This window comes from Petromyzon marinus, chromosome 83 (genome assembly GCF_048934315.1).
Source record: "Petromyzon marinus isolate PM22_M1 ecotype Great Lakes invasive population chromosome 83, UKy_Petmar_22M1.pri1.0, whole genome shotgun sequence".
Taxonomy (NCBI): Eukaryota; Metazoa; Chordata; class Hyperoartia; order Petromyzontiformes; family Petromyzontidae; genus Petromyzon; species Petromyzon marinus.
The window spans coordinates 2,938,582-2,959,477 of NC_133748.1; the positions used below are offsets into that span (position 1 = coordinate 2,938,582).

The 20,896-nt window shown below is 50.0% G+C and overlaps 1 protein-coding gene across 1 annotated transcript in view; it reads right to left on the reverse strand.

Moving 5' to 3' along the window:
• The window catches only part of NCAPG (non-SMC condensin I complex subunit G), a 77,676-nt gene that overhangs the window by 4,120 nt on the left and 52,660 nt on the right, over nucleotides 1-20,896 (reverse strand). Inside the window, exons 20-25 of the mRNA XM_076057623.1 lie at nucleotides 16,209-16,374; nucleotides 14,018-14,158; nucleotides 13,634-13,858; nucleotides 11,864-11,954; nucleotides 2,918-3,070; nucleotides 622-730 (exon numbers count right to left, since the gene is read on the reverse strand). Coding sequence (XP_075913738.1) covers nucleotides 622-730; nucleotides 2,918-3,070; nucleotides 11,864-11,954; nucleotides 13,634-13,858; nucleotides 14,018-14,158; nucleotides 16,209-16,374 — 885 coding nt within the window. The remainder of the gene's footprint in view (nucleotides 1-621; nucleotides 731-2,917; nucleotides 3,071-11,863; nucleotides 11,955-13,633; nucleotides 13,859-14,017; nucleotides 14,159-16,208; nucleotides 16,375-20,896) is intronic.

A 20,896-nucleotide genomic window follows, 5' to 3' on the forward strand; every position in this document is an offset into this window, starting at 1 on the left:
GCAGCATCATCATTATCAGAGTATCATCATCAGAGTAGCATCATCATCAGAGTATCATCATCATTATCAGTAGCATCATCATCATTATCAGTAGCATCATCATCATCAGTAGCATCATCAGAGTATCATCATCATTATCAGAGTATCATCATCATTATCAGTAGCATCATCATTATCAGTAGCATCATCATCAGAGTATCATCATCATTATCAGTAGCATCATCATTATCAGTAGCATCATCATCATCATCAGTAGCATCATCAGAGTAGCATCATCATTATCAGAGCATCATCAGGGTAGCATCATCATCAGAGTATCATCATCATCATTATCAGTAGCATCATCATTGTCAGTAGCATCATCATTGTCAGTAGCATCATCATTGTCAGTAGCATCATTATCAGTAGCATCATAAGCAGCAGCAGCAGCATCATCATCAGCAGCAGCAGCAGCATCATCAGCATCATCATCAGCATCATCATCAGAGTATCATCATCATTATCAGTAGCATCATCATCAGCAGCACCACCATCAGCATTACCACCACCACGACCATCACGATGGTGGTGATGGTGGTGATGGACATGAGGAGGAGTGGAGAGTGAGGAGCGTTTGGGTACCCAGATGTCAACGCGGGGTCTCCTGCTGATGCTGATGCTGCTGCTGATGCTTGTGGACGGTCTCTCTTCCCCTTGCGTTCCGCAGTGCACATCGGAGTGTGTGACTTTCCTGCAAGCGCGCAAACAACATCGCCATCATCATCACCATCATCGTCATCATCACCATCATCGTCATCATCACCATCATCGTCATCATCGCCATCATCATCACCATCATCGTCATCATCACCATCATCGTCATCATCGCCATCATCGTCATCATCGCCATCATCATCACCATCATCGTCATCATCACCATCATCGTCATCATCGCCATCATCATCACCATCATCGTCATCATCACCATCATCGTCATCATCGCCATCATCATCACCATCATCGTCATCATCACCATCATCGTCATCATCACCATCATCGTCATCATCGCCATCATCATCACCATCATCGTCATCATCACCATCATCGTCATCATCACCATCATCGTCATCATCGCCATCATCGTCATCATCACCATCATCGTCATCATCGCCATCATCATCACCATCATCGTCATCATCACCATCATCGTCATCATCACCATCATCGTCATCATCGCCATCATCATCGTCATCATCGCCATCATCATCACCATCATCGTCATCATCACCATCATCGTCATCATCACCATCATCGTCATCATCGCCATCATCATCACCATCATCGTCATCATCACCATCATCATCACCATCATCGTCATCATCGCCATCATCATCACCATCATCGTCATCATCACCATCATCGTCATCATCGCCATCATCATCACCATCATCGTCATCATCACCATCATCGCCATCATCATCACCATCATCGTCATCATCACCATCATCGTCATCATCACCATCATCGTCATCATCGCCATCATCATCACCATCATCGTCATCATCACCATCATCGTCATCATCACCATCATCGTCATCATCGCCATCATCATCACCATCATCGTCATCATCACCATCATCGTCATCATCGCCATCATCATCACCATCATCGTCATCATCACCATCATCGTCATCATCGCCATCATCATCACCATCATCGTCATCATCACCATCATCGTCATCATCACCATCATCGTCATCATCGCCATCATCATCACCATCATCGTCATCATCACCATCATCGTCATCATCACCATCATCGTCATCATCGCCATCATCGTCATCATCACCATCATCGTCATCATCGCCATCATCATCACCATCATCGTCATCATCACCATCATCGTCATCATCACCATCATCGTCATCATCGCCATCATCATCACCATCATCGTCATCATCACCATCATCGTCATCATCACCATCATCGTCGTCATCATCACCATCATCGTCATCATCGCCATCATCATCACCATCATCGTCATCATCACCATCATCATCACCATCATCGTCATCATCGCCATCATCATCACCATCATCGTCATCATCACCATCATCGTCATCATCGCCATCATCATCACCATCATCGTCATCATCACCATCATCGCCATCATCATCACCATCATCGTCATCATCACCATCATCGTCATCATCACCATCATCGTCATCATCGCCATCATCATCACCATCATCGTCATCATCACCATCATCGTCATCATCACCATCATCGTCATCATCGCCATCATCATCACCATCATCGTCATCATCACCATCATCGTCATCATCGCCATCATCATCACCATCATCGTCATCATCACCATCATCGTCATCATCGCCATCATCGTCATCATCACCATCATCGTCATCATCGCCATCATCATCACCATCATCGTCATCATCACCATCATCGTCATCATCACCATCATCGTCATCATCGCCATCATCATCACCATCATCGTCATCATCACCATCATCGTCATCATCGCCATCATCATCACCATCATCGTCATCATCACCATCATCGTCATCATCACCATCATCGTCATCATCGCCATCATCATCACCATCATCGTCATCATCACGATCATCGTCATCATCACCATCATCGTCATCATCGCCATCATCATCACCATCATCGTCATCATCGCCATCATCATCACCATCATCGTCATCATCACCATCATCGTCATCATCGCCATCATCATCACCATCATCGTCACCATCGCCATCGTCATCATCATCACCATCATCGTCATCATCGTCGTCACCACCACCACAATAATCACCATCACCATCATCACCACCATCACCATCATCACCACACCCACCACCACACCCACCACCATCACCACCACCAGCACCACCACCACCACGCTCACCCCTGGCCGATCTGGCAGACTTTGACTCTTCACGGATGGACGCAGCCTCCACCTCCTCCTCCACCTCCTCCACCTCCTCCTCCTCCTCCTCCTCATCATCCTCCTCCTCCTCCTCATCATCATCCACCTCCGCTCCCTCCCCATCGCTCTCGTCTGCGGAGATGTAAAGATGTCAACGCGGGGTCTCCTGCTACTCCTGCTGATGATGATGCTGATGATGCTGCTGATGCTGCTGATGATGCTGCTGATGCTGCTGATGATGCTGATGATGCTGATGATGCGTTTTTTAATTTTTTATTTTGCGATTGCACGGAGGCCGACGTGGGGCCGATGACGAAGCTAAAACGTGTCTCAGTGATATCCACTTCTGTGGACAGGTGGCAACAAGTGGGTCTGGGATGGAGAATCTCTATGGGATGGAGACTCTGTATGGGATGGAGACTTTATGGGATGGAGGCTCTGTATGGGATGGAGACTCTGTATGGGATGGAGACTCTGTATGGGACGGAGACTTTATGGGATGGAGGCTCTGTATGGGATGGAGACTCTGTATGGGATGATGGCTCTGTATGGGATGGAGACTCTGTATGGGATGATGGCTCTGTATGGGATGGAGGCTCTGTATGGGATGGAGAATCTCTATGGGATGGAGAATCTCTATGGGATGGAGAATCTCTATGGGATGGAGGCTCTGTATGGGATGGAGAATCTCTATGGGATGGAGAATCTCTATGGGACGGAGACTCTGTATGGGACGGAGGCTCTGTATGGGATGGAGACTCTGTATGGGATGATGGCTCTGTATGGGATGGAGAATCTCTATGGGATGGAGAATCTCTATGGGATGGAGACTCTGTATGGGATGGAGAATCTCTATGGGATGGAGGCTCTGTATGGGACGGAGAATCTCTATGGGATGGAGAATCTCTATGAGACGGAGGCTCTGTATGGGATGGAGGCTCTGTATGGGACGGAGAATCTCTATGGGACGGAGAATCTCTATGGGACGGAGAATCTCTATGGGACGGAGAATCTCTATGGGACGAAGAATCTCTATGGGATGGAGACTCTGTATGGGATGGAGAATCTCTATGGGATGGAGACTCTCTATGGGACGTAGAATCTCTATGGGATGGAGAATCTGTATGGGACGGTGGCACTGTATGGGATGGAGAATCTCTATGGGATGGAGAATCTCTATGGGATGGAGAATCTCTATGGGATGGAGAATCTCTATGGGACGGAGGCTCTGTATGGGATGGAGAATCTCTATGGGACGGAGGCTCTGTATGGGATGGAGAATCTCTATGGGATGGAGAATCTCTATGGGATGGAGAATCTCTATGGGATGGAGAATTTCTATGGGATGGAGAATCTCTATGGGATGGAGAATCTCTATGGGATGGAGAATCTCTATGGGACGGAGGCTCTGTATGGGATGGAGAATCTCTATGGGATGGAGAATCTGTATGGGACGGTGGCACTGTATGGGATGGAGAATCTCTATGGGATGGAGAATCTCTATGGGATGGAGAATCTCTATGGGACGGAGGCTCTGTATGGGATGGAGAATCTCTATGGGACGGAGGCTCTGTATGGGATGGAGAATCTCTATGGGATGGAGAATCTCTATGGGATGGAGAATCTCTATGGGATGGAGAATCTCTATGGGATGGAGAATCTCTATGGGACGGAGGCTCTGTATGGGATGGAGAATCTCTATGGGACGGAGGCTCTGTATGGGATGGAGAATCTCTATGGGATGGAGACTCTCTATGGGATGGAGGCTCTGTATGGGATGGAGAATCTCTATGGGATGGAGAATCTCTATGGGATGGAGAATCTCTATGGGATGGAGAATCTCTATGGGATGGAGACTCTGTATGGGATGGAGAATCTCTATGGGATGGAGAATCTCTATGGGACGGAGGCTCTGTATGGGATGGAGACTCTGTATGGGATGGAGAATCTCTATGGGATGGAGAATCTCTATGGGACGGAGAATCTCTATGGGATGGAGAATCTCTATGGGATGGAGACTCTGTATGGGATGGAGAATCCCTATGGGATGGAGAATCTGTATGGGATGGAGAATCTCTATGGGACGGAGGCTCTGTATGGGATGGAGACTCTGTATGGGATGGAGAATCTCTATGGGATGGAGAATCTCTATGGGACGGAGAATCTCTATGGGATGGAGAATCTCTATGGGATGGAGACTCTGTATGGGATGGAGAATCTCTATGGGATGGAGAATCTGTATGGGATGGAGAATCTCTATGGGACGGAGGCTCTGTATGGGATGGAGACTCTGTATGGGATGGAGAATCTCTATGGGATGGAGAATCTCTATGGGACGGAGAACCTCTATGGGATGGAGAATCTCTATGGGATGGAGAATCTGTATGGGATGGAGAATCTCTATGGGACGGAGACTCTGTATGGGATGGAGACTCTGTATGGGACGGAGGCTCTGTATGGGATGGAGACTCTGTATGGGACGGAGGCTCTGTATGGGATGGAGACTCTGTATGGGATGATGGCTCTGTATGGGACGGAGGCTCTGTATGGGACGGAGGCTCTGTATGGGACGGAGGCTCTGTATGGGACGGAGGCTCTGTATGGGACGGAGGCTCTGTATGGGACGGAGGCTCTGTATGGGATGGAGAATCTCTATGGGATGGAGAATCTCTATGGGATGGAGGCTCTGTATGGGACGGAGGCTCTGTATGGGATGCAGGCTCTGTATGGGACGGAGGCTCTGTATGGGACGGAGTCTTTATGGGATGGTGGCTCTGTATGGGATGGAGAATCTCTATGGGATGGAGGCTCTGTATGGGATGATGGCTCTGTATGGGACGGAGTCTTTATGGGACGGAGGCTCTGTATGGGATGGAGACTCTGTATGGGACGGAGGCTCTGTATGGGATGGAGACTCTGTGTGGGATGGAGGCTCTGTATGGGATGGAGGCTCTGTATGGGACGGAGGCTCTGTATGGGATGATGGCTCTGTATGGGACAGAGTCTTTATGGGATGGAGGCTCTGTATGGGACGGAGGCTCTGTATGGGACGGAAGCTCTGTATGGGATGATGGCTCTGTATGGGACGGAGTCTTTATGGGATGATGGCTTTGTATGGGATGGAGGCTCTGTATGGGATGGAGGCTCTGTATGGGATGGAGGCTCTGTATGGGACGGAGTCTTTATGGGATGATGGCTTTGTATGGGATGGAGGCTCTGTATGGGATGGAGGCTCTGTATGGGACAGAGTCTTTATGGGATGGAGGCTCTGTATGGGATGGAGGCTCTGTATGGGATGGAGGCTCTGTATGGGACGGAGTCTTTATGGGATGATGGCTCTGTATGGGATGGAGGCTCTGTATGGGATGGAGGCTCTGTTTGGGGCGGAGGCTCTGTATGGGACGGAGGCTCTGTATGGGATGGAGGCTCTGTATGGGATGGAGACTCTGTATGGGATGGAGGCTCTGTATGGGATGGAGGCTCTGTATGGGATGGAGACTCTGTATAGGATGGAGAATCTGTATGGGATGGAGACTTTGTATGGGATGGAGACTCTATATGGGATGGAGGCTCTGTATGGGACGGAGGCTCTGTATGGGACGGAGGCTCTGTATGGGACGGAGGCTCTGTATGGGATGGAGGCTCTGTATGGGACGGAGTCTTTATGGGATGATGGCTCTGTATGGGACGGAGGCTCTGTATGGGATGGAGTCTCTATGGGATGATGGCTCTGTATGGGATGGTGGCTCTCTATGGGATGGAGGCTCTGTATGGGACGGAGGCTCTGTATGGGATGATGGCTCTGTATGGGATGGTGGCTCTGTATGGGATGGAGGCTCTGTATGGGACGGAGTCTTTATGGGATGATGGCTCTGTATGGAACGGTGGCTCTGTATGGGACGGTGGCTCTGTATGGGACGGAGGCTCTCTATGGGACGGAGGCGCTGTATGGGATGGTGGCACTGTATGGGATGGTGGCACTGTATGGGATGATGGCTCTGTATGGGACGGAGTCTTTATGGGATGAGGGCTCTGTATGGGACGGAGGCTCTGTATGGGATGGAGGCTCTGTATGGGACGGTGGCTCTGTATGGGACAGAGGCTCTGTATGGGATGATGGCTCTGTATGGGACGGAGTCTTTATGGGATGATGGCTCTGTATGGGACGGAGTCTTTATGGGATGATGGCTCTGTATGGGACGGAGGCTCTGTATGGGACGGAGGCTCTGTATGGGACGGAGTCTTTATGGGATGGAGGCTCTGTATGGGATGGAGGCTCTGTATGGGACGGAGTCTTTATGGGATGATGGCTCTGTATGGGACGGAGTCTTTATGGGATGATGGCTCTGTATGGGACGGTGGCTCTGTATGGGATGATGGCTCTGTATGGGACGGTGGCTCTGTATATGATGGCTCTGTTTGGGATGATGGCTCTGTATGGGACGGAGTCTTTATGGGACGGAGGCTCTGTATGGGATGGTGGCTCTGTATGGGACGGAGGCTCTGTATGTGACGGTGGCTCTGTATGGGACGGAGGCTCTGTATGGGACGGAGCGATGGGGTCTCTATGGGATTTCACCTTTGCGATGGCTCTGTATGGGACGGAGGCTCTGTATGTGACGGTGGCTCTGTATGGGACGGTGGCTCTGTATGGGACGGTGGCTCTGTATGGGACGGAGTCTTTATGGGATGATGACTCTGTATGTGACGGTGGCTCTGTATATGATGGCTCTGTATGGGACGGAGTCTTTATGGGATGATGGCTCTGTATGGGACGGAGTCTTCATGGGATGATGGCTCTGTATGTGACGGAGGCTCTGTATGTGACGGAGGCTCTGTATGGGACGGAGGCTCTGTATGGGATGGAGAATCTCTATGGGATGGAGGCTCTGTATGTGACGATGGCTCTGTATGTGACGGAGGCTCTGTATGGGACGGAGGCTCTGTATGGGACGGAGGCTCTGTAAGGGATGATGGCTCTGTATGTGACGGAGGCTCTGTATATGATGGCTCTGTATGGGATGATGGCTTTGTATGGGACGGTGGCTCTGTATGTGACGGTGGATCTGTATGGGATGGAGGCTCTGTATGGGATGGAGGCTCTGTATGGGATGGAGAATCTCTATGGGATGGAGACTCTGTATAGGATGGATAATCTGTATGGGATGGAGACTCTGTATGGGATGGAGACTCTATATGGGATGGAGGCTCTGTATGGGACGGAGGCTCTGTATGTGACGGTGGCTCTGTATGGGACGGTGGCTCTGTATAGGACGGTGGCTCTGTATGGGACGGAGTCTTTATGGGATGATGACTCTGTATGTGACGGTGGCTCTGTATATGATGGCTCTGTATGGGACGGAGTCTTTATGGGATGATGGCTCTGTATGGGACGGAGTCTTCATGGGATGATGGCTCTGTATGGGACGGAGGCTCTGTATGTGACGGAGGCTCTGTATGGGACGGAGGCTCTGTATGGGATGGAGAATCTCTATGGGATGGAGGCTCTGTATGTGACGATGGCTCTGTATGTGACGGAGGCTCTGTATGGGACGGAGGCTCTGTATGGGACGGAGGCTCTGTATGGGATGATGGCTCTGTATGTGACGGAGGCTCTGTATATGATGGCTCTGTATGGGATGATGGCTTTGTATGGGACGGTGGCTCTGTATGTGACGGTGGATCTGTATGGGATGGAGGCTCTGTATGGGATGGAGGCTCTGTATGGGATGGAGAATCTCTATGGGATGGAGACTCTGTATAGGATGGATAATCTGTATGGGATGGAGACTCTGTATGGGATGGAGACTCTATATGGGATGGAGGCTCTGTATGGGACGGAGGCTCTGTATGGGACGGAGGCTCTGTATGGGACGGAGGCTCTGTATGGGATGGAGGCTCTGTATGGGACGGAGTCTTTATGGGATGATGGCTCTGTATGGGACGGAGGCTCTGTATGGGATGGAGTCTCTATGGGATGATGGCTCTGTATGGGATGGTGGCTCTCTATGGGATGGAGGCTCTGTATGGGACGGAGGCTCTGTATGGGATGATGGCTCTGTATGGGATGGTGGCTCTGTATGGGATGGAGGCTCTGTATGGGACGGAGTCTTTATGGGATGATGACTCTGTATGGGACGGAGGCTTTATGGGATGATGGCTCTGTATGGGACGGAGGCTCTGTATGTGACGGAGGCTCTGTATGGAACGGTGGCTCTGTATGGGACGGTGGCTCTGTATGGGACGGAGGCTCTCTATGGGACGGAGGCGCTGTATGGGATGGTGGCACTGTATGGGATGATGGCACTGTATGGGATGATGGCTCTGTATGGGATGGAGTCTTTATGGGATGAGGGCTCTGTATGGGACGGAGGCTCTGTATGGGATGGAGGCTCTGTATGGGACGGTGGCTCTGTATGGGACAGAGGCTCTGTATGGGATGATGGCTCTGTATGGGACGGAGTCTTTATGGGATGATGGCTCTGTATGGGACGGAGTCTTTATGGGATGATGGCTCTGTATGGGACGGAGGCTCTGTATGGGACGGAGGCTCTGTATGGGACGGAGTCTTTATGGGATGGAGGCTCTGTATGGGATGGAGGCTCTGTATGGGACGGAGTCTTTATGGGATGATGGCTCTGTATGGGACGGAGTCTTTATGGGATGATGGCTCTGTATGGGACGGTGGCTCTGTATGGGATGATGGCTCTGTATGGGACGGTGGCTCTGTATATGATGGCTCTGTATGGGATGATGGCTCTGTATGGGACGGAGTCTTTATGGGACGGAGGCTCTGTATGGGATGGTGGCTCTGTATGGGACGGTGGCTCTGTATGGGACGGAGTCTTTATGGGATGATGACTCTGTATGTGACGGTGGCTCTGTATATGATGGCTCTGTATGGGACGGAGTCTTTATGGGATGATGGCTCTGTATGGGACGGAGTCTTCATGGGATGATGGCTCTGTATGTGACGGAGGCTCTGTATGTGACGGAGGCTCTGTATGGGACGGAGGCTCTGTATGGGATGGAGAATCTCTATGGGATGGAGGCTCTGTATGTGACGATGGCTCTGTATGTGACGGAGGCTCTGTATGGGACGGAGGCTCTGTATGGGATGATGGCTCTGTATGTGACGGAGGCTCTGTATATGATGGCTCTGTATGGGATGATGGCTTTGTATGGGACGGTGGCTCTGTATGTGACGGTGGATCTGTATGGGACGGAGGCTCTGTATGGGATGGAGGCTCTGTATGGGATGGAGAATCTCTATGGGATGGAGACTCTGTATAGGATGGAGAATCTGTATGGGATGGAGACTCTGTATGGGATGGAGACTCTATATGGGATGGAGGCTCTGTATGGGACGGAGGCTCTGTATGGGACGGAGGCTCTGTATGGGATGGAGGCTCTGTATGGGACGGAGTCTTTATGGGATGATGGCTCTGTATGGGACGGAGGCTCTGTATGGGATGGAGTCTCTATGGGATGATGGCTCTGTATGGGATGGTGGCTCTCTATGGGATGGAGGCTCTGTATGGGATGGAGGCTCTGTATGGGATGATGGCTCTGTATGGGATGGTGGCTCTGTATGGGATGGAGGCTCTGTATGGGACGGAGTCTTTATGGGATGATGACTCTGTATGGGACGGAGGCTTTATGGGATGATGGCTCTGTATGGAACGGTGGCTCTGTATGGGACGGTGGCTCTGTATGGGACGGAGGCTCTCTATGGGACGGAGGCGCTGTATGGGATGGTGGCACTGTATGGGATGATGGCACTGTATGGGATGATGGCTCTGTATGGGACGGAGTCTTTATGGGATGAGGGCTCTGTATGGGACGGAGGCTCTGTATGGGATGGAGGCTCTGTATGGGACAGAGGCTCTGTATGGGATGATGGCTCTGTATGGGTCGGAGTCTTTATGGGATGATGGCTCTGTATGGGACGGAGTCTTTATGGGATGATGGCTCTGTATGGGACGGAGGCTCTGTATGGGACGGAGGCTCTGTATGGGACGGAGTCTTTATGGGATGGAGGCTCTGTATGGGATGGAGGCTCTGTATGGGACGGAGTCTTTATGGGATGATGGCTCTGTATGGGACGGAGTCTTTATGGGATGATGGCTCTGTATGGGACGGTGGCTCTGTATGGGATGATGGCTCTGTATGGGACGGTGGCTCTGTATATGATGGCTCTGTATGGGATGATGGCTCTGTATGGGACGGAGTCTTTATGGGACGGAGGCTCTGTATGGGATGGTGGCTCTGTATGGGACGGAGGCTCTGTATGTGACGGTGGCTCTGTATGGGACGGAGGCTCTGTATGGGACGGAGCGATGGGGTCTCTATGGGATTTCACCTTTGCGATGGCTCTGTATGGGACGGAGGCTCTGTATGTGACGGTGGCTCTGTATGGGACGGTGGCTCTGTATGGGACGGTGGCTCTGTATGGGACGGAGTCTTTATGGGATGATGACTCTGTATGTGACGGTGGCTCTGTATATGATGGCTCTGTATGGGACGGAGTCTTTATGGGATGATGGCTCTGTATGGGACGGAGTCTTCATGGGATGATGGCTCTGTATGTGACGGAGGCTCTGTATGTGACGGAGGCTCTGTATGGGACGGAGGCTCTGTATGGGATGGAGAATCTCTATGGGATGGAGGCTCTGTATGTGACGATGGCTCTGTATGTGACGGAGGCTCTGTATGGGACGGAGGCTCTGTATGGGACGGAGGCTCTGTATGGGATGATGGCTCTGTATGTGACGGAGGCTCTGTATATGATGGCTCTGTATGGGATGATGGCTTTGTATGGGACGGTGGCTCTGTATGTGACGGTGGATCTGTATGGGACGGAGGCTCTGTATGGGACGGTGGCTCTGTATGGGACGGAGCGATGGGGTCTCTATGGGATTTCACCTTTGCGATGGCTCCCGGCAGGCTTCGCATCACCGGACAGGGCCTGCTGCATCCGCTGTAGCAGCCGCTGGGAGACTCGATCAGTCATCACCTGTTTAGGGGGTTCACATCAATCACCACCACCATCACCACCACCACCACCACCACCGACAACAACAACAACAACCGCCATTCGCCACTAAGTGGCGGTGACGTCACCACGACGCTTGTGCCAGGCTATGTGCACCCTGAGGCTACCACGTGAAGTGTCGAACGCCCGCGGGCAGGAGGTCACGGGGCAGACCCAGGTGCCACGGGTCGACTGACTGAGATGACTGGCTGATGCACCACCTGTGCCCCCTACTGTGCCAACCTGCTGTGCTTTAGCCACCCGGCGCTCCGCTCGTTGTTGTGAGCGTCGCTCCTCCGCCCTCACCAACTCCACCACCACTAATATCACCACCACCACCACCAACTCCAATAGCAACGCATTCAATACTACGGCTATCAACATCATCATCATTGTCACCTCCACCCTCCAACATCATCACGACCACCTTCACCACCACCATCACCAACATCACCACAACCATCCACATCACCAACACCACCATCACCACCACTAATATCATCACCACCATCACCTCCAGCACCAGCACCACCACCACCATCCACATCACCAACACCACCATCACCACCACTACCACCACCAACTCCAATAGCAACGCATTCAATACTACGGCTATCAACATTATCATCACCGTCACCTCCACCCTCCAACATCATCACGACCACCTTCACCACCACCAACATCACCACCACCATCCACATCACCAACACCATCATCACAACCATCACCTCCAGCACCACCTCCTCCACCACCACCACTATCACCACCACCATTCACATCACCAAAACTACCATCACCACCACTAATATCACCACCACCAACTCCAGTAGCAACGCATTCAATACTACGGCTATCAACATCATCATCACCGTCACCTCCACCCTCCAACATCATCATCACCACCATCACCAACACTAATATCATCACCACCACTAATATCATCACCACCATCACCTCCACCACCACCACCACCGCTATCACCACCACCATCCACATCACCAAAACCACCATCACCACCACTAATATCATCACCACCACCACCTCCTCCACCACCATCCACATCACCAAAACCACCATCACCACCACCTCCAACACCACCACCACACCACCACCTCTATCACCTCCTCCTCCACCACCACCACCACCACCACCTCCATCACCACCACCACCACCACCTTCACACCACCACCTCCATCACGTCCTCCACCACCACCATCACCACCACCTTCACACCACCACCACCACCTCCACCACCTCCATCACCATCACCACCAACTTCACACCACCACCATCACCACCACCACCACCACCACCACCTCCACCACCACCTCCGCCACCACCTCCACCACCACCACCACCACCATCACCACCACCACCACCACCACCACCACCACCACCACCACCTCCTCCTCCTCCACCACCACCACCATCACCACCACCACCACCACCACCACCATCACCACCTCCTCCTCCTCCACCACCACCACCATCACCACCATCACCACCACCACCACCACCTCCACCATCACCATCACCACCACCACCACCACCATCACCACCATCACCACCACCACCACCACCTCCACCATCACCACCACCACCACCACCTCCACCATCACCATCACCACCACCTCCACCACCACCACCACCACCCCCCTCACCTGCGCCAGCTGCCCCAGCAGGATGCACAGCGGCTCCCTCGTGGTGTTGGTGTTGGTGTTGGCGGTGTTGTTGGAGTTGTTGGTGGAGTTGGTGTTGTTGGTGGTGGTGTTGTTGGAGTTGGTGCTGGTGTTGGTGTTGGTGGCCGCTCCCTCTGAGTGCGTGGGCAGCTCCAGCGACGAGAGGGAGCGCAGCAGCAGCAGGCGGCGGCGTCCTCCACCGCCTCCTCCTCCACCGCCTCCACCGCCTCCTCCGCCTCCTCCGCCTCCACCGCCTCCTCCGCCTCCACCGCCTCCTCCGCCTCCTCCGCCTCCACCGCCTCCTCCGCCTCCACCTCCTCCACCGCCTCCACCGCCTCCTCCGCCTCCTCCGCCTCCACCTCCTCCACCGCCTCCACCGCCTCCACCGCCTCCACCGCCTCCTCCGCCTCCACCGCCTCCACCGCCTCCTCCCCACCGAGTTGCCGGCGGTGACTCCAGCAGAGCGCTGCACAAGCGCAGGGCCAGGGACTCGTGCACGGGGGGGGCCTGGGGGGGGGGAGGGGGGGGGGAGGGAGGGGGGAGGGAGGGAGAGGGGAGGGAGGGGGGAGGGAGGGGGGAGGGAGAGGGGAGGGAGAGGGTAGGGGGGAGGGAGGGAGGGGGGAGGGAGGGGGGAGGGGAGGGGGGAGGGAGGGGGGAGGGAGTTGCCGCCGCTATCTCATCACAGACGTCGTTCGCTGCATTTCTCGCCAGACCTAGCACCGTGTGTCTGCCTGTGTCTCTCCGTGTGTCTCCGCCTGTGTCTCTCTCCGTGTGTCTCTCTCCGTGTGTCTCTCTCTCTCCGTGTCTCTCTCTCCGTGTCTCTCTCTCCGTGTCTCTCCGCCTGTGTCTCTCTCTCCCCGTGTCTCTCTCCCCGTGTGTCTCTCTCCGTGTGTCTCTCCGTGTGTCTCTCTCCATGTGTCTCTCTCCGTGTGTCTCTCTCCATGTGTCTCTCCGTGTGTCTCTCTCCGTGTCTCTCTCCGTGTGTCTGCCTGTGTCTCTCCGTGTGTCTCCGTGTGTCTCTGCCTGTGTCTCTCCGTGTGTCTCTCTCCGTGTGTCTCTCTCCGTGTGTCTCTCTCCGTGTGTCTCTCTCCGTGTGTCTCTCTCCGTGTGTCTCTCTCCGTGTGTCTGCCTGTGTCTCTCCGTGTGTCTCCGTGTGTCTCTGCCTGTGTCTCTGCCTGTGTCTCTCCGTGTGTCTCTCTCCGTGTGTCTCTCTCCGTGTCTCTCTCTCCGTGTGTCTCCGCCTGTGTCTCTCTCCGTGTGTCTCTCTCCGTGCGTCTCTCTCCGTGTGTCTCTCTCCGTGTGTCTCTCTCCGTGTGTCTCTCTCCGTGTGTCTCCGCTTGTGTCTCTCTCCGTGTGTGTCTCTCCGTGTGTCTCCGCCTGTGTCTCTCTCCGTGTGTCTCTCCGTGTGTCTCTCTCCGTGTGTCTCTCTCCGTGTGTCTCCGCCTGTGTCTCTCTCCGTGTGTCTCTCTCCGTGTGTCTCTCTCCGTGTGTCTCTCCCCGTGTGTCTCTCCCCGTGTGTCTCTCTCCGTGTGTCTCCGCCTGTGTCTCTCTCCGTGTGTCTCTCTCCGTGTGTCTCCGCCTGTGTCTCTCCGCCTGTGTCTCTCCGTGTGTCTCTCTCCGTGTGTCTCTCTCCGTGTGCCTCTCCCCGTGTGTCTCTCTCCGTGTCTCCGCCTGTGTCTCTCTCCGTGTGTCTCTCTCCGTGTGTCTCTCTCCGTGTGTCTCTCTCCGTGTGTCTCTCTCCGTGTGTCTCTCTCCGTGTGTCTCTCTCCGTGTGTCTCTCTCCCCGTGTCTCTCTCCCCGTGTCTCTCTCCGTGTCTCGCTTTCCCTGTGTGTCTCTCTCTCCCCGTGTCTCTCTCTCTCCCCGTGTCTCTCTCTCCCCGCGCGTGTCTCTCTCTCCCCGCGCGTGTCTCTCTCCCCGTGTCTCTCTCTCTCCCCGTGTCTCTCTCTCTCCCCGTGTCTCTCTCTCCCCGCGCGTGTCTCTCTCCCCGTGTGTCTCCCTCCGTGTCTCTCCCTCCCCCCGCGTCTCTCTCCCCGTGTCTCTCTCCGTGTCTCTCTCTCCCCGTGTCTCTCTCCGTGTCTCTCCCCTCCGTGTCTCTCCCCTCCGTGTCTCTCCCCTCCGTGTCTCTCTCCCCGCGTGTCTCTCCCCTCCGTGTCTCTCTCCCCGCGTGTCTCTCTCCCTTCCGTGTCTCTCCCCTCCGTGTCTCCCCGCGTCTCTCTCTTCCCATGTCTCTCCCCGTGTCTCTCTCCCCGCGTGTCTCTCTCTCTCCCGTCTCTCCCCTCCGTGTCTCTCCCTCCGTGTCTCTCTCCCCGTGTCTCTCCCTCCCCGTGTCTCTCTCTCCCCGTGTCTCTCTCTCCCCGTGTCTCTCTCCGTGTCTCTCTCTCCCCACGTGTCTCTCTCTCTCCCTGTGTATCTCTCTCTCCCCGTGTATCTCTCCCCTCCGTGTCTCTCTCCCCGCGCGTCTCTCTCCCCGTGTGTCTCTCTCTCTCCCCGCGTGTCTTTCCCCTCCGTGTCTCTCTCCCCGCGCGTCTCTCTCTCTCCCCCGCCCCCAACTCTCACCCCCGAGTGTTGCCGCGAGTCTCTCAGCATGCTGGGCCGCGTGAGGTTCACCAGCAGGTCGGCGACGTTGGCATCGTTCACCCCGCACAGCGGCGAAGACTCTGGCGCCTCCCACAGCGCCATCATGGTGGGCAGGAAAGCCTCCTCCACGCACTCCTGATTCTCCCTGACACACGCGCAAGGGGACGGGCGGGGTGGGCGGAGGAAGTCGTCAAATCCGAGAAAATAATAACGAATTAAGTCTCGCTCGTTCTCAGCTCTTTCGCTAAAGTCACCACGTTGAAGGGAAACAATTATTAGAATTTTAAAAAAACTAAACTAAACAACTAAAAACTAATAAAATAATAACGAATGAAGTCTCGTTCTCAGCTTTCGGTAAAGTCACCACGTTGAAGGGAAACAATTATTAGAAAAATAGATATTTTATTATTTCAAAATGTATATTTTATTATTTAAACGCATTATATAAATATATATTTTATTATTTTATTGTTTCCCTTCAACGTGGTGACTTTCTTTCATTCTTAGCTCTTTCGGTAAAGTCACCACGTTGAAGGGAAACAATTATTAGAATTTAAAAAAAACTAAACTAAACAACTAAAAACTAATAAAATAATAATGAATGAAGTCTCGTTCTCAGCTCTTTCGCTAAAGTCACCACGTTGAAGGGAAACAATTAAATAATAAAATATACCTTTTATTATATATTACTATTTAATTGTTTCCCTTCAACGTGGTGACTTTCTTTCATTCTTAGCTCTTTCAGTAAAGTCACCACGTTGAAGGGAAACAATTATTAGAAAAATAGATATTTTATTATTTCAAAATTTATATTTTATTATTTAATCGCATTATAAAATGTATATTTTATTATTTTATTGTTTCCCTTCAACGTGGTGACTTTCTTTCATTCTTAGCTCTTTCGGTAAAGTCACCACGTTGAAGGGAAACAATAATTAGAATTTTAAAAAACACTAAACTAAACAACTAAAAACTAATAAAATAATAACGAATGAAGTCTCGTTCTTAGTTCTTTCGCTAAAGTCACCACGTTGAAGGGAAACAATAATTAGAATTTTGAAAAAACTAAACTAAACAACTAAAAACTAACAAAATAATAACGAATGAAGTCTCGTTCTCAACTCTTTCGGTAAAGTCACCACGTAGAAGGGAAACAATTATTAGAATTTTAAATAAACTAAACTAAACAACTAAAAACTAATAAAATAATAACGAATGAAGTCTCGTTCTCAGCTCTTTCGGTAAAGTCACCACGTTGAAGGGAAACAATAAAATAATAAAATAAACCTTTAATTATATATTACTATTTAATTGTTTCCCTTCAACGTGGTGACTTTCTTTCATTCTTAGCTCTTTCGGTAAAGTCACCACGTTGAAGGGAAACAATAATTAGAATTTTAAAAAAACTAAACAACTAAAAACTAATAAAATAATAACGAATTAACTCTCGTTCTCAGCTCTTTCGCTAAAGTCACCACGTTGAAGGGAAGCAATTAAATAATAAAATATACCTTTTATTATATATTACTATTTAATTGTTTCCCTTCAACGTGGTGACTTTCTTTCATTCTTAGCTCTTTCGGCAAAGTCACCACGTTGAAGGGAAACAATAATTAGAATTTAAAAAAAAACTAAACTAAATAACTAAAAACTAATAAAATAATAACGAATGAAGTCTCGTTCTCAGCTCTTTCGGCAAAGTCACCACGTTGAAGGGAAACAATTATTAGAATTTTAAAAAAACTAGACTACTAAAAACTAATAAAATAATAACGAATGAAGTCTCGTTCTCAGCTCTTTCGCTAAAGTCACCACGTTGAAGGGAAACAATTATTAGAATTTTAAAAAAACTAAACTAAACAACTAAAAACTAATAAAATAATAACGAATGAAGTCTCGTTCTCAGCTCTTTCGCTAAAGTCACCACGTTGAAGGGAAACAATTATTAGAAAAATAGATATTTTATTATTTCAAAATGGATATTTTATTATTTAATTATATTTTCAAGAAATCAATATTTTATTATTTAATTGTTTCCCTTCAACGTGGTGACTTTCTTTCATTCTTAGTTCTTTCGCTAAAGTCACCACGTTGAAGGGAAACAATAATTAGAATTAAAAAAAACACCAAACTAAACAACTAAAAACTAATAAAATAATAACGAATGAAGTCTCGTTCTCAGCTCTTTCGGTAAAGTCACCACCACGTAGAAGGGAAACAATTATTAGAATTTTAAAAAACTAAACTAAATCACTAAAAACTAATAAAATAATAACGAATGAAGTCTCGTTCTCAGCTCTTTCGCTAAAGTCACCACGTTGAAGGGAAACAATAATTAGAATTTTAAAAAAACTAAACTAAACAACTAAAAACTAATAAAATAATAACGAATGAAGTCTCGTTCACAGCTCTTTCGCTAAAGTCACCACGTTGAAGGGAAACAATTATTAGAATTTTAAAAAAAACTAGACTAAACAACTAAAAACTAATAAAATAATAATGAATGAAGTCTCGTTCTCAGCTCTTTCGGTAAAGTCACCACGTTGAAGGGAAACAATTATTAGAAAAATGGATATTTTATTATTTAATTTTATTATCAAGAAATCGATATTTTATTATTTAATTGTTTCCCTTCAACGTGGTGACTTTCTTTCATTCTTAGTTCTTTCGCTAAAGTCACCACGTTGAAGGGAAACAATTATTAGAATTTTAAACAAACTAAACTAAACAACTAAAAACTAATAAAATAATAACGAATGAAGTCTCGTTCTCAGCTCTTTCGCTAAAGTCACCACGTTGAAGGGAAACAATAATTAGAATTTTAAAAAAACTAAACTAAACAACTAAAAACTAATAAAATAATAACGAATGAAGTCTCGTTCTTAGCTCTTTCGCTAAAGTCACCACGTTGAAGGGAAACAATAATTAGAATTTTATAAAAACTAAACTAAACGACTAAAAACTAATAAAATAATAACGAATGAAGTCTCGTTCTCAGCTCTTTCGGTAAAGTCACCACGTTGAAGGGAAACAATAATTAGAATTTTAAAAAAACTAAACAACTAAAAACTAATAAAATAATAACGAATGAAGTCTCGTTCACAGCTCTTTCGGTAAAGTCACCACGTTGAAGGGAAACAATAATTAGAATTTAAAATCTAAACAACAACTAAAAACTAATAAAATAATAACGAATGAAGTCTCATTCTTAGCTCTTTCGCTAAAGTCACCACGTTGAAGGGAAACAATAAAATAATAAAAATATAAAACAATACAATTATTGTAAAACAATAAAATTATTATTCTTGGTTCTTTCGCTAAAGTCACCACCACGTAGAAGGGAAACAATAAAATAATAAAAATATAAAACAATACAATTATTGTAAAACAATAAAATTATTATTCTTGGTTTTTTCGGTAAAGTCACCACCACGTAGAAGGGAAAGTAGTGTACACTATACACTACTACACTACACTATACACTACCACTCCCCACTTACACACACAGACACGCACACGGATACACACACTCACAAACAAAGATCCCCCGTGTAGCCTGTAACAGGCTGTAGGGGCAAGTGCTGTGTTAGTAGCGAGTAGCAGCAACAGCAGCGTCTATGAAGGCTACCGGCACTGTGGCTACACACAGAGAGGGGGTGGGTGGCCAACACTACCACCGCTACACCACCACCACCACCCGCTCACCGGCTGGAGTAAGCGAAGGCCGTGAAGAAGACGGCAAGGCCGTGCCGCCTTTGTCTCTCCCAGTACTAACAATGTTCACTACAACACCACCACCACTACACCACCACCACTACTACACCACCACTACACCACCACCACCACCACTACTACACCACCACCACCACCCCCACCACCACCACTACTACACCACTGCTACACCACCACCACTACTACACCACCACCACCCTCACCACCACCACCACCACCACTACTACACCACCACTACTACACCACCACCACCACCTCACCGGCTGGAGTAAGCGAAGGCCGTGAAGAAGACGGCAACGCCGTGCCGCCTTTGTCTCTCCCAGTACTAACAATGTTCACTACACCACCACCACCACCACCCTCACCACCACCGCCACTCCCACCACCTCACCGGCTGGAGTAAGCGAAGGCCGTGAAGAAGACGGCAACGCCGTGCCGCCTTTGTCTCTCCCAGTACTAACAATGTTCACTACATCACCACCACCACTACACCACCACTACTACACCACCACCACCACTACTACACCACCACCACCACTACTACACCACCACCACCACTACTACACCACCACTACTACACCACCACCACTACTACACCACCACTACTACACCACCACCACCCTCACCACCACCACCACTACACCGCCACCACCACCACACCCTCACCACTACTACACCACCACTACTACACCACCACCACTACTACTACACCACCACCACCCTCACCACCACCACCCTCACCACCACCACTACCCTCACCACCACCACTACCCTCACCACCACCACCACCACCCGCTCACCGGCTGGAGTAAGCGAAGGCCGTGAAGAAGACGGCAAGGCCGTGCCGTCTATGTCTCTCCCAGTACTAACAATGTTCACTACATCACCACCACCACTAGACCACCACCACCACCACCACCCCCACCACCACTACA